This window comes from Caenorhabditis elegans, chromosome II (genome assembly GCF_000002985.6).
Source record: "Caenorhabditis elegans chromosome II".
Taxonomy (NCBI): Eukaryota; Metazoa; Nematoda; class Chromadorea; order Rhabditida; family Rhabditidae; genus Caenorhabditis; species Caenorhabditis elegans.
The window spans coordinates 11,874,991-11,888,180 of record NC_003280.10 but is presented as its reverse complement, the minus strand read 5'-3'; the positions used below and the strand labels follow the sequence as shown (position 1 = coordinate 11,888,180).

General features: G+C 41.0%; 2 protein-coding genes, 1 long non-coding RNA gene, 5 other non-coding genes and 1 pseudogene across 9 annotated transcripts; 2 read left to right on the top strand and 7 right to left on the bottom strand.

Annotated features, from left to right (window-relative positions):
- Window positions 1-416, top strand: linc-47. The gene is made up of 2 exons (NR_101756.1): window positions 1-61; window positions 110-416. It is a non-coding gene; the product is annotated as a long non-coding RNA linc-47 (long non-coding RNA).
- Window positions 417-1,578: 1,162 nt separating this feature from the next.
- Window positions 1,579-4,233, bottom strand: ZK930.6 (Lon proteolytic domain-containing protein). Its single transcript, NM_064137.4, has 5 exons — window positions 2,690-4,233; window positions 2,564-2,638; window positions 2,068-2,490; window positions 1,794-2,012; window positions 1,579-1,747 (listed from the first exon to the last, which is right to left on the bottom strand). Exons 2-4 carry the CDS (start codon window positions 2,591-2,593, stop codon window positions 1,845-1,847), a joined length of 621 nt encoding a protein of 206 aa, NP_496538.2. The 5' UTR covers window positions 2,594-2,638; window positions 2,690-4,233; the 3' UTR covers window positions 1,579-1,747; window positions 1,794-1,844.
- Window positions 4,234-4,668: 435 nt separating this feature from the next.
- On the bottom strand, window positions 4,669-5,567 carry ZK930.5 (annotated as a pseudogene). The gene is made up of 4 exons: window positions 5,479-5,567; window positions 5,008-5,427; window positions 4,733-4,837; window positions 4,669-4,683 (listed from the first exon to the last, which is right to left on the bottom strand). Coding segments are annotated over exons 1-4 (629 nt in total).
- A 1,574-nt stretch (window positions 5,568-7,141) lies between these two features.
- mir-45 lies at window positions 7,142-7,237 on the top strand. Its single transcript, NR_000931.2, has one exon. It is a non-coding gene; the product is annotated as a pre-microRNA mir-45 (primary transcript).
- Window positions 7,148-7,229, bottom strand: ZK930.13. The gene has a single exon (NR_051763.1). It is a non-coding gene; the product is annotated as an Unclassified non-coding RNA ZK930.13 (non-coding RNA).
- Window positions 7,238-7,592: 355 nt separating the features above from the next.
- On the bottom strand, window positions 7,593-13,033 carry top-2 (DNA topoisomerase 2 top-2). The gene is made up of 7 exons (NM_064135.5): window positions 12,925-13,033; window positions 12,541-12,877; window positions 11,755-12,487; window positions 11,167-11,409; window positions 8,477-11,116; window positions 8,025-8,428; window positions 7,593-7,983 (listed from the first exon to the last, which is right to left on the bottom strand). The coding sequence occupies exons 1-7, from the start codon at window positions 13,022-13,024 to the stop codon at window positions 7,878-7,880; spliced, it is 4,563 nt and encodes a 1,520-aa protein (NP_496536.1). The 5' UTR covers window positions 13,025-13,033; the 3' UTR covers window positions 7,593-7,877.
- On the bottom strand, window positions 11,479-11,550 carry K12D12.8. Its single transcript, NR_003414.1, has one exon. It is a non-coding gene; the product is annotated as a small nucleolar RNA K12D12.8 (small nucleolar RNA).
- K12D12.7 lies at window positions 11,565-11,625 on the bottom strand. The gene has a single exon (NR_003413.1). It is a non-coding gene; the product is annotated as a small nucleolar RNA K12D12.7 (small nucleolar RNA).
- K12D12.6 lies at window positions 11,627-11,721 on the bottom strand. Its single transcript, NR_003412.1, has one exon. It is a non-coding gene; the product is annotated as a small nucleolar RNA K12D12.6 (small nucleolar RNA).
- Window positions 13,034-13,190: the final 157 nt, after the last annotated feature.

The window sequence follows — 13,190 nt, the reverse complement described above, 5'->3', positions numbered from 1 at the left end:
GGTTGCCAGGCTAGTCTAGAAGACTGCCTACTCTAGGCTCTTGACCAAACAAGCCTACCTGGTAGGCACGTAGGCAGGCACGCAATGCCTTAATACTCACATTTTTCAGATCGCCCCACCACTGCTCATTGAGTCCTGTCAATTTTGCTTCAAACATCTGCCTCACCACCTGTTTCCTTCCATCTTAATCTCCATTTTCATACGAACAAAAAACGACAGTATCTTGTCACATAAAAATGTCCGCCATTGTTGTGCCCTATAATTAAGCTCCATCGCCACCCATCCACGTCATCAAGATGCGCGCAACGGAATGTTGGCAGATGGTTGTGGTGGAATAGTACGGTAATAACTCTACGCACATCCATAATTAATCATGATCTCTTTGCCACGTCATGAATAAATATTTGAATACTTTTAAAAGAGCCATAAGAAAGAACGTGCAGTTATCTAGAATTTCAGACTTTTCAGGATTTTTCAGAAGCTTATCCTGGTGCTGGAAATGCAAATGACATTTCAACTTACAACTGAAGTCCCAAGTGGGTTATATTGATGCTGTAATAGAGGTCTGAACATTTTAACATAGCGGGACCATTTTCCAGAACTTGTACAATATCTTCCAGAAGCAGCTGATTTGGACTTGAACTTTGTGGAGTCTGAGGAGCCAATTACTATAAATTTCAAGCCAATGCTCCTGGATAGAAATTCATCCATCTATTTTTTCATCTAAAAATATGTACAAACTCCAGCTTTACCGGTAGGCGAACCCGTTGGCTGCCAGGCATCAGAGTTAAAACCTTGCCTGTCTACCTTGAAAGTCTTCAACTCAAAATGTTCTGGAAAAGTTTGGAAATGTTTTTCAAAAAACGCAAATTTAAATGTTTCTATCAGCATTAAAGTTTAATTTTCTGGAAAATGGTCCCTGCTTGATCAATCTCTAATATAACCCCGAAGAAAAAAAAAATGCTAATCCACGTCATTAACCCATTGGCCACCAACTGTTTGTCTTTCCCACCTACCAACTTTCATATTCAAAATGGTGGGGGATTTGCACTTACATACACACATTCTTGTGCCATTTACACGTCATTAGCATTGTTTGAATAGTACAATACGATTGAGCACTTTATGGTGCATTTTTGGGAAAGTGCAAATGTTTCTGTTTTGGGAAAGGTTACGTACAAAGAAAACATCACGTGGTGTTCTGTGGCAAAACACACCAAAAACTTTTGGAAATCAAACATTTAGAATATGACAAAATTTAAATTGCAAAATTGTAAAAAATCCTAAAAGCCCGAAAGATGCCGAGCATGTTTCTTAGTCATTTTGAGGATTAAAGCCTACTAGATTATTAAAAATTAATTTGAAAGTCTTCTAAAGTGTGGTAATTCACAAAATATGTGCTTCACAATTTTGCAGTCTACGAATTTTTTTGGAGTGTTTAATTATGCTATTTTATGCTTATATAATATAATTATGCCTTTTTCCCTTGGAATTTTCTTTTCCCAGGTCCTACTGGTCAGTAAATCCTTAAAATTTATATGAATACAGGCAAATCGCAGAACAGTAAAAAAACAATAATATTGGCAAAATCATTTTATTGGTTCCAAGTATTATAACTAGTTCAAGTCCGAGATGCAATAGGATATTGAATGATAATCACATCAAGTAGGGCATTCATTGAAGACAGTATTAAAAATGACCAAAAGAGCACATAAAAATGACTCGATAGCTCAGCAAACGAGGAAATCTGAAAGTTTGAAAGTTTTAATATTTTATAAGACTAGAAAACTCACGATTTTGTGTGAAAATTGAAAACGGGAATGGATAACTTGCAAGTAGAGGAATTACATATGTTGGATAAGTTCGATGGCCTGTACGAAGGTCGCGACTGGGTGGACACTTATCTGGCCTTTCATAGGATCCGGAATCAGATGAAATTGCACCCCCGGCACCATCACAGCCGTATGGCCTTTCTCGATGCATTCCTGGACCATCTCCACCAGATCTTCAACCTGAATAATATTATTAAAATTTCAGGCCCAGACTCTATGAAAAATATAAACTCACTGCCTCAACATTCCCGAACAAGTTAATTTTTCCAATAATAACCAGACCGGTAGGCATTTGTGTGCCTTTGATGGCGCCCCATATGGCCACCGCTGTACACAGACCAGCTGTGGGGCCATCGAGAGCGGAATCATAGACGAACTCTACCTTGACCGATCTAATTATATTTGGAATAGTCCGTCCAAGTGTGAGTTTCACAAGTGCTTGGGAAAGCCTGACTGTGTTCTTCATCCGTTTGCCGAGTTTCCCAACAATCATCAAGGAATCGACTTCACTTTCCTTCCAGCGGCATTCCGAAACAATAGTTTTGAGAGCTAGAAGCTTAAAAAAAAACTCACTCATTTCATAAGTTATTGCTTTCTTCCCGATCTCTCCCTGTTGAGGCACCACGTGCGCGCAAAGTACGGAACTGCTTCCAAGCAACTGTAAAGCAAACATTAGAGAGTTTTCAAAATTCACACAGTTTTGGTGCCTATTAACCTTTTTTTTTACTTACATCACTAGAAGCTTGAGAAATCGAGGCCATCTTGCGAAATCCTTTTGGAGCTTATAAAGCCGCTCGATGTAGATTCTGAAGATTTGATTTTTTTGTTGATATGTAGAACCTTATCAAATCCCTTACCTTCAGAAGGAGTTGAATCCTAAGATGTCACTTTTGTCCGGCGGGAAAATCGTACAATGATTGAATTGTTGGATTTTCAAACACACGTTGGCATTCCACGCAATCATCGCGTGAATTTAAAAATTCGAATTATTTTTTGTCACTTTTTGTTAGTTGAATTTGAATTTTAATTTATTGAACTTTAATGCAATTTACACAATTTATTGAAATCTTTTTGAAAATAGCTATATTTTTAATCAAAAGTTGCTCAAAAACTGCTTCAAAGTTGCATTGTCTCACCTTGTGAACATGGTGCATCGGGCATCAAAACAATATTTTATCAATAAACTTTGAAAGTTTAATATCAAAATTAAGAAACACATTTTTTTGTCTACAAATTCGGCAAAGTTCCGATTTTTGCCGGACGATTCTAAAAGGATTTTTGATAAGACAGAAGCACACACAAAACTGTGCCTTTTTGAAATTTTTTCCCGTTTTCTTTAGATATTTTATACAATTTGCTTACTTTTCAAAATAGATGTAGAAATATTCATAGGATGCGTACAATTTTGCCGATAAAAATTGAATTTCTGAAATTTCAAAAAAAAAGAAAGAGCAAAACCACAATTTTCCGATTTGCCGATTTGCCGCAAATTTCAATTCCTACAATTTTCCGATTTGCCGGAAAGTTCAATTCCGGCAATTTGCCGATTTGCCGGAAAAAATCTTTTGCCGCCCACCCCTCCATTTTTTTTTCAAAAACTGTACTTTCAAAGATCAGTGGTTTTCTTTTTTTCAAATTCAGTTTTCACAAGCCTCTCTGAGCCTAAAACCTCAGGCTTACGGCCCATTCCTTCAAGCTCCCCTGTTGCATACTAGAAAGTGCAACACTAAAGGGTGTCATCATCAACCATCACCGTCAGTCTCCGATTCAAATCTTTTTCCGTTTCCTCCCCGTTTGCATTTGAAATTTACGCGCACAAAGAAAGAAAAGCAATAAAAAACCTGGCGGGTGGTAGTGTTGGTGGTGGTACCCCAAAGAAGAAGAAGAAGAAGAAGAACTCGTAGAGAGAGAGAGACAACAAAACCAGATGTACAGAGCGAAGTGCAAGAGGGCGAGACAAAGATAGTTAATTTTGGCTAATGGCTGTCAGGTTGGACATGATGGTGCAACGGAGATAAGGAGTTCAAGAGTAATATACTGCACCATAACTCTATTGGAAATTTGAAAATTTCGGCAAACCGGCAAATCGGCAAACCGGCAAATTGCTATTTGCCGAAAAACGGCATTTGCTGAAAAAGGCATTTGCTTAAAAAAATCCTTCTATAAACTTACGCAACTTGTTATTACGGCAAACGGCAAACCGGGAAATTGCCGGAATTGAAAATTTCCGGCAAATTGGCGAACCGGTAATTTACTGATTTGCCGAATTGTCGACAAAAAACTTACCGAACGGCAAATACCGCCCTAATTAAAACTCTGCAAATTTTATTGGGAATGATGAATTATTCCAGAAAATCAGTGATCTTCATTCGAAGCCTACCAAGCTCCTAAGATTTACCCACAAGGTAAACTGTGGCGTAGATTTCGTGTTCTCTTCTACACAAATTACAGTATCCCCAGATCTTGTTTCAATCATAGTACTCGGAATAAGTGGGCCTATCTTTCAACTTTGCCGCCTGCCGTCTCTCAAAAGCTTAAAAGTTTGTATGTTTACCATACAATTTTCCGTATTTCGAGGTCATAGGATGCTTGTGTAATGTGCAAAAGTCCAAAAGTTTGAAAAATTAGCATTTGTGAAATGCTTTCAAAAAATCAGCCGATTTGTCAAATTGCCCTTTATTACATAATTCATATCATATTCATACATACATAATTCATATCAAAAGTTGCTATTCAGCCATTAATCGGGACTATATCATCTTATGTCGAGTTCTCACCATCCGAATCCATCAGTTCCACCACGATTCCAACCGGGCCAATCCTTCTCAGTTTTTCATTATCCTTGAACAATCTGAACAAAGATGAAATTATATTATGAATTGTTGCTTGTAAATACTTACACAACACGATCTGCGAATTTTTCGTGGGCTAGATCCAATTTCTTCTTGATCAAAAGTATAAAAACGATAATCTGTTCCAATCACTGCGTCATTAGCAATAAACTTCTGAAAATTAAACATTATTTTAGATTCGAAAACAGATAATATGTACCTCAATTTGAAGGCTAAACGGGGTATCTATCACTACGGACGTTAGAGACCACAACACGGTTACAAGTATCAATATGAACATTTAACAATTTAATTCAGTTTAAAACCTGCCAATTTTCACTCACAATCGGAAGTCCGACGATGCCAAAACTATCATACCAATCGAAGAGCTCAACCACTTCTAGATATCTCTCATCGCATTTTGACAACAAAAATTGAGAACGAGCGTTATTCGTGAAAGTTAAAATGATCTTTTTCACTTGAAGAACACGTTCTTGCAGCATCGGAGTCATCTTTTTGATGATAGTTTCCTTATTTCGGTCGAAATTCGTGTCGGAAATTTGCAACTTTTTAATGATTCCGCCTTTGAAAATGTAATCGAGCAACGGAATCATGTGAGTTTCGATGCGATTATCCCGATAATTCAGTTCAATATCCAGGTTTAGATAATCATCGCCTGCTTCCTCTAACTTAATTCTATTCGAATCAATTTCAACTTTTCTCAGGTGAAATTTAGTCAAATCCACAAGATCTCTTTCCTCAGTCTGAAATTAATTTTTAGAAAATTTTTTAATTTGATAATAGTCCACTCATACCTAGTTACAATGGGCATTTTTTGAATGCACTGTTGCTTGAACTCTGGCGGCAAGTCGCACCAATTTGATTCGAACTCCGGTTCGTCCATTTTTCGAAAGAAATAATGCCGATTGTGATCAAAAAAATCAACATCGCAACTGCCACGTGGCTTTGTTTTTACGTGGTTGCGTGTTTTATTTTTAGATACAGGTTTTTAAGGAACACGCCGATAAATAATAGCAACGGTAAAATTTTTCAAAAAATCCAGAAATACACGTGGCGTCAGAGTGTCCCATGCCGGTTTGATCCAGGGGTGGGCGGCAAACGATTTTTCCGGCAAATCGGCAAATCGGCAAATTGCCGGAATTGAAATTTCCGGCAAATCGGCAAACCGGCTAATTGGCGGAATTAAAAATTTCCCGCAAACCGGCAAATCGCTGGAATTGAAAATTTCCGGCAAACCGGCAAATCGGCAAATCGGCAAATTGCCGGAATTAAAAATTTCCGGCAAACCGGCAAATTGCCGATTTGCCGAAAATTTTCGGCAAATACGGTTTTGCACTTATTTTTCGAAACTTCAGAATTCCAATTTCAAATGACAAAACTGAACACATCCTATGAATTCTCTTACATCTATTTTGAAAAGCAAGCAAATTCTATGAAAATATGTAGAAAAAACGGGAAAAAATTCAAAAAAGCACAGTTTTCAGTGTTTCTGTCTTATAAAAAGTCCCTCTAAACATTTCCGGCAAATTAGATATCCGGCAAACGGCAAATCGGCAAATTGCCGAAAATAAAAATTTCCGGCAAATCGACAATTTGCCGGAATGGAAAATTTCTGGCAAATCGGCAAATTGCTGGAATTTAAATTTCCGGCAAACGGCAAACCGGCAATTTGCCGAAAATAAAAATTTCCGGCAAATCGACAATTTGCCGGAATGGAAAATTTCCGGCAAATCGGCAAATTGCTGGAATTTAAATTTCCGGCTAATCGGCAAATTGCTGGAATTTAAATTTCCGGAAAATCGACAAACCGACAATTTGCCGGAATTAAAAATTTCCGGCAAATCGGCAAACCGGCAATTTGTCGATTTGCCGAATTTGTCGACATATCAATTTGCCGAACGCCATTCGCCGCCCACCCCTGGTTTGATCTACGTTTGAGAAGTTTCGTGAGCGCCTTCTCTACTGTATAGCTAATTTCTGAAAAGTAATGGAAACGAGAATTTGTAGTTTTTTTTTTGAAAACTGACTTTTTCCGCGAATTCAAAGTTAGTTGATATTTTTATATTGTAAAAACCTTGGTGGGTCTCGCCACGATTTTTTTGTACATTTCTAAAATATAATTCCCATTTCCCAGGTCTTGCCACGATCACGGAATACCTTTTTAAAAAAGGTGTTTTTTTCAGATTTTCCAGAATCTTCCAGCTTCTCGAGACACGATGCCCCGCCCCTCTCAACTTTCGACTATTTTCACCTTCACCCCAAACTCTCCAACTTTTTCCTTATCCTTTCCCCTGTTACCAAAACCCCGCCCAGTTTCTCCTTCTTCTCTCAAACAGGTCGGTCTCTCTCTCTCTCTTGACATTCATTTCCTTTTGACCCTTTCACTCGATACCGCCATCGGCCAAACTTCTGAGAATCAACTTATTCAAATTTCGTTCCAGTATTCAGCTGCTCATGCACCATGTGCCACGCTGGATGTGCTCGTTAGTCATAATATCCTCCACAAAGCAAGGACTATGACTAGAGACACATTCAGCTTGGCGCCGAATGCATTTTATTTTTAAATTTTATCTTTAAAAGTTTCCCTAATTTCTACATTTTTCTTCAATATACAATTGATTCTTCTTATCTGACTACCAAATCATCTCGAGTCTCCAGTTCTCCCGGGGAGGCGATTCCATGTGTCTCTCTAAATCTCATTGTTCGCCTGAATGTCTAAAATGTTCGACCTCAAAAACGGTAGAGGCCCAAGGACACGCACACACAGTGTGTGATCGATAGGGGAATAGAAAACAGTAGGAACAAGACGTTGGATGCAACGAAGAAGGACACAGACCGTTTACGACTTGTCATCGTCATTTCTCAAGCGACACAAACGATGAAGACCTGCATATAGGTTGGAAGCTTTGGAAATATAGGCATTTTCATTGCAAGAAGACTCTTCTCAATAATTCTTGAGACTCACATAAATAGAAAAATAACTTTTAAAAACAGTGAAATTAGGTAGGGGTAAATAATTTAGGCATAAGGGCGATAATTATATTACAGCAGTTTCCCTCATGTAAAAATACAAACTTAATATACGGGATGATTTGGGGGAGGATGGGGATGGTTGAGATCGTTAAAACGATTTTAAAATGATTGGAAAGAAAATAAATTAGAAACACTTAAGGAAGGTGGGAAACAAATTAATTTAATCCGAGTCGGAGTCGACGACGCGTCCCCTCTTCTTCTTTGGCTGATCCGAATCGGATCCTGAATCCACGTCGTAAGTTGGTGGCGCCTTGCGAGCTCTTCCGCTGAAATAATTACATTTTTTAAAAATAATTTTCAAACTAACCTCTTCTCTCTTGGAGCCACAACGAAGCTTTCGTCGTCTTCATCATCGGAACCAGCGGCCTTCTTTCCGTTCTTCTTTGAAGCACCAAAGAAATCGGTCACCGCCTTCGACTTGGGCTCGGCCGTCTTCGGAGCAGCCTTCTTTGGAGACGGCTTTTTGCTGGTGGACGGCTTCTTCTCAGCTTCTTCATCACTGTCGCCGCCAGACAGATCGCTGAACTCGCTCTTTTTCTTCTTCGGAGCAGCTTTCTTCGCTGGAGCAGGCTTCTTTGCAGGAACTTCATCATCATCTGACAAATCGATAACTTCCGCTTTCGCAGCTCCTTTTCCAGTACGAGGTTTTGGCTTTGAGACGACATCCTCACGCTCCACACCGTCATCGTCCGAATCGAAATCGATTCCTTCCTGCAAAAAATATTTTAGAAGTTGAAGAAATTACAGAGGAAATCTTACATCGAACTCCACGTCACTTTCCTCTGACATGTCAGAGTTGAAGCCGTCGCTTTTCTCCTTCTTCGCAGTCTTCGGAGCAGCTGGAGACATGAACTTTTTAATGTCCTGGCCTTCCTTTTTCACCTTCTTTGGTTCTTTCGGCTCCTTTGGCTCTTTCTTGACGCGTTCCTTCTTTGGCTGAGACATCTTCTCATATTTGGCCTTGGTTGCAGCATCCAACATCGGCTCAATGCGCTGTCCATCTTTGGATGGAAGGACTTCCGTGCACACATTCTTCTTGGGTCCACGTCCGGTCTTTGCGTCGGCAGCAAGCTTTTTGGCGGCATTTTTGATGCTGGCATCTTGATCAGCTTTCTCGCGAGCCTCCTGTTTGTCCAACTCAGACACGAAGTTGTCCAGATCCTCATGCCAAAGATCTTGCCAGGTCTTCTTCTCGATAACTCGAACCTCAGCCATCTTCTCCTCCGATTCCTTGATGAGCTTATTCTTCTCTTCTTCCGAAAGCTTGATGAGAGCCATTCCGACAAGGTAATCGTAGTCTGATAGCTTGGTTTCAACGGCCTTCGCAGCAGAGGAAATGGCTTCGTCCTCTTCGACGGCGACAGCAGCTAGATCATCTTCGTCCAGCTCGATCTCTCCAGATTCACGAAGCTCTTTGAGTTTTTGCTCCTCCTTCCACTTCTTCACTGGATCAGCATCGAACTTCATCTTGATCAAAACATCGACAATCGCCGCCTTCTTCTTGTTCTCGAGAACAATCTCGTTGTTGATCTTGGCGAGGATGAAACGAGCCTGGTTAGTGAGACGCTTGCTCTGAGCCTGAAGAACTCCGAGAAGGTACTCCTTTCTCTGTACGTACTTCTCTTGGCGACTATCGTAGAACTCTTGAGTAATCGCTTCTGGCGAAGTGTATGTACGAAGACATCCGGCAGCATCGAAAAGTACCATGCACGTAGTGTTGATGACAGCTTGGAGCTTGAAGACTTGATGAAGATCCTGACCGCGCTCCAATTCACGAAGTTTTCCCGGCGAGAGCTTCACGACGAACTTGACAGTTGTATCTGTGTGATACTCTTTGTAGTCGACGATAACAGGCGATTTCTTGTCCGAGCTCTCCATCAATCCTTCCAAAACCTTCTCTTTGTAGTCTTGAGTCCACTGTTTGATTGGCAACTCGGTGATCTCAATGGTGTTGTCATCCAGCACAGCAACTTCACCATAGCATGCAAATCGACTCGGGTCGATTTGAATGATCTTTCCGCGGAAGTTCTTGTACCATGGAGCTAAGGCTTTCTGTGGCTCGCCGGCGATAAGACGCTTGATGTTCTTGACCAGTTCACGTGGATTGTAATTAGGAATGTTCGTGGACCATCCAGTACCGATGCCTTGAGCTCCATTGACGAGTACCATTGGAATAATCGGGCAATACCATTCTGGCTCAATACGCTGATTTTCTTCATAAAGGAAACGAAGGACATTGTCATCGTGAGCCGGGAAGAGTGTACGAGTGACTGGCGACAGTTGAGTGAAGATGTAACGAGCTGAAGCACTGTCCTTTCCACCTTGGAGACGAGTACCAAACTGTCCGATTGGAAGAAGCAGGTTGATGTTGTTGGAGCCAACGTAATCTTGAGCGAGATTCACAATTGTTCCCATAAGCGACTGTTCTCCGTGATGGTAAGCAGAAATTTCAGCGACAGCTCCAGCCAATTGAGCTACTTTGACTTCACGCTTGTCTGCTCTCTTGAAGCACGCGAAGAGAACCTTCCGCTGTCCTGGCTTGAAACCATCCACAAGGCATGGAATTGAACGCTCGTTGTCGAGATTCGAGAAGAGGACCAATTCACGATTGACGAAATCTTTGAAGGTGACGAATCGAGTGTCCTTGTTGTAGAGATATTCTTCAGCAAGTCCCTGCTGCTTTCGGTCCTTCTTCTCCCGCATCCACTTCGAGAGCCAGTCTTTTCTCTCTTCAATCTTCTTCTTCGAGAAAGCCATGTCGACAGCGTTATCATCATCAGCTCCATTGTACTTGAAGCGGATACGATGACGAACCATGTCCAAGAAGTATTCCTTAGCTTCCTTAGAAGTCGATGTACCCAATCCCTTGTAGTACTTGATCTTGTACGACTTCCAGTTATCCGTATTCATTCTCCACTCAGAATATTCTGGGAGCGAATAGAAGGAAACTTCTTCTTTTCCTTTGGTGGCTTTGACAATTGGAGTGATGAATTCTTCTACGAAGTTCCGCTGAATGAGAGAAGGCCAGAAGTGATGGATGAAATTGATCACGAGTCCTTTGATGTGTGAACCGTCTTGATCCTGATCAGCCATGACCATCAGTTTACCGTATCGAAGAGTCTTGAAGTCATCTTCTGTCTCGTACTTCTTCTTGTATTGGAGTCCCAGAATTTTGATCATGGCATTGACCTCAGCATTATCGGCGATTTGTTTCATATTTCCTTCTCGGACATTTAGCAATTTTCCTCGAAGTGGGAATACTCCATATTTGTCGCGTCCAACGACTGAAAGTCCCGAAACAGCAAGCGTTTTGGCCGAGTCTCCCTCCGTCAGAATTAATGTGCATTGTTGGGAATTTTTGGTTCCAGCGTCGTTGGCATCTTCAAGCTTTGGAATGCCCTGAAATAAATATTAATTAAAACAAGGCCACGAATTAGATGAATTGTTACCTTCAGCTTGGAAGTCTTCGTCTTGGAGCACTTTTTGTTGAGGTCGTCCATTTGTTTGAAGCGAACCCAACTCATAACAGCATCGGTGATTCCAACACTTGAAGCCGCTTTGGAGAACTTCTCGCTGAGGACGCAGGTCGATCCGAACTGCTTCTGCTGCAGGGTCATAGTCTCTTTCGTCTGGGAGTCGAATGTCGGATTTTCGATCAAGCAATTCACAAAAACCCACATGTGATTTTTGATCTGAAAATTTTGATATAAAATTGAATATTTGGAAAATTTATTAGATTTGAATTCGCATTAGCAATTCCTCGCCTCAGATTCGCCTTTTAGTAATCACAAATCATCGGAAAGTTTAAAAATGTTGCGCCGCGCCTTTAGACACTGGATAAAAACTTTCTCCAGCGTCACTAAAGCGTCGCAATTTTATTTTTCACTTGGTGCACCGATACTTCAAAAGAATCGGTGAAATCTCTAGAAAAACCTTGAAAATTTTCAGATTTCTCTTATTATCGAGTCACCAAAGAGTTCATATAGCTATTTTGAGTCATCATTGGCGGTAAATATTTTAAATTCGACGAAATTTACCTGGAATGGCTTGATATTCATCGACGTCTTTGTGAGCTTCCGCTTGATCGAGTCGATGAACTTGGCGACCATCTGATCAGCCACGTAGTCCACGTGCCGTCCTCCTTTTGTGGTAGCAATACTGTTGACAAATGACACTTGTTGGAAGCCTTTTTCCGAAAGAGCCAAGGCGACTTGCCAACGATCTCCAACTTGCTCGTATGCGATCTTGAGGGGTTCTCCTTCATTGTTGAACTGCGAAGTGTACATTTGGACGTAGTCCTCGAATCCTTTGATTGGAATTCGTTTTCCATTGAGGAACACGGCGACTCCTTTACTGGATCCAGCCACATCATACGCACGCCGAGCCATCAAATGGCAGATGTCATCGTCCAGCTCCTTCATCTTGAACTTTGCCAGATCCGGCGAGAATGTGATCTTCGTGAAGTCTTCGTCGGTGCTCTTAACAATCTTCGGCTCCTCATCACGCGTCATGTTTTTGATCCACGTTTGCTTGAATGCACTTTTGTAATCCCGTGAAGACGTCTCCAGAGTGAATTTTGTGGAGAAGATGTTGCAAAGCTTTGCTCCATATCCGTTGCGTCCTCCCGTCACTTTCTTCTCATCGTCATTGTAGTTAGAAGATGTTAGAAGAGTTCCAAAAATCAGCTCTGGGACGTAGACTTTCTCCACTTTGTGCTGAGTGACTGGGATTCCTTTGCCATTGTTGTAGACAGAGATCTCATTTTTCTCCCTGAAAGAAAGCAAAATTAAATTAAATTCCTTTATGCTACGGTCTAAACTTACTTATTGATGGTGATCTTGATTGTGTTCATCTTCGGATCTCTCTGTTTGTTGTCAGCGGCATTCACAAGAATTTCATCATAAATCTTGTAGAGTCCCGGCACGTATGAGATGTCACGCTGCTCCAGCTTGCTCTCCTCCATGTTGTAGACCCACATCGGCGTCTTCTCGGTATGCTCGACCGAACCGATGTAGGTGTCCGGGCGAAGAAGAATGTGCTCGAGTTGGGACTTCTTTTGGTAGATATCCTCGATCGCCATTTGTTTCGAGCCACCACCTTTTTTGTCGATCGACGTGAACACATTGCGGTCCTCTTCAGTCATAACCATCGACTCGTTGGCTGAAAAGAAGCAAATTAGATTCAAGAAACTCTACAAATTAACCAACCATCATCTTTCTTTTTCTTCGGTGACGCCTTCTCCTTCTTTGGTGCGGTTTTCTTCTTGGGTGAATCTTCGATAGAGAATTCACTATCAGAGTCGCTCATTGTTAGAGATCTGGAAAAAGATGACATTTAATTTTAGGACGATCGGGAGAAAGAGAGAAAGAAACGCGGTGAATATTCAATAAACTTGAGGATGCGAAGAAAAATGAGTGAAGAGAAAAAGAACTAGCACACCAGTGGACATCACTGGACACTGAACACTGAATCG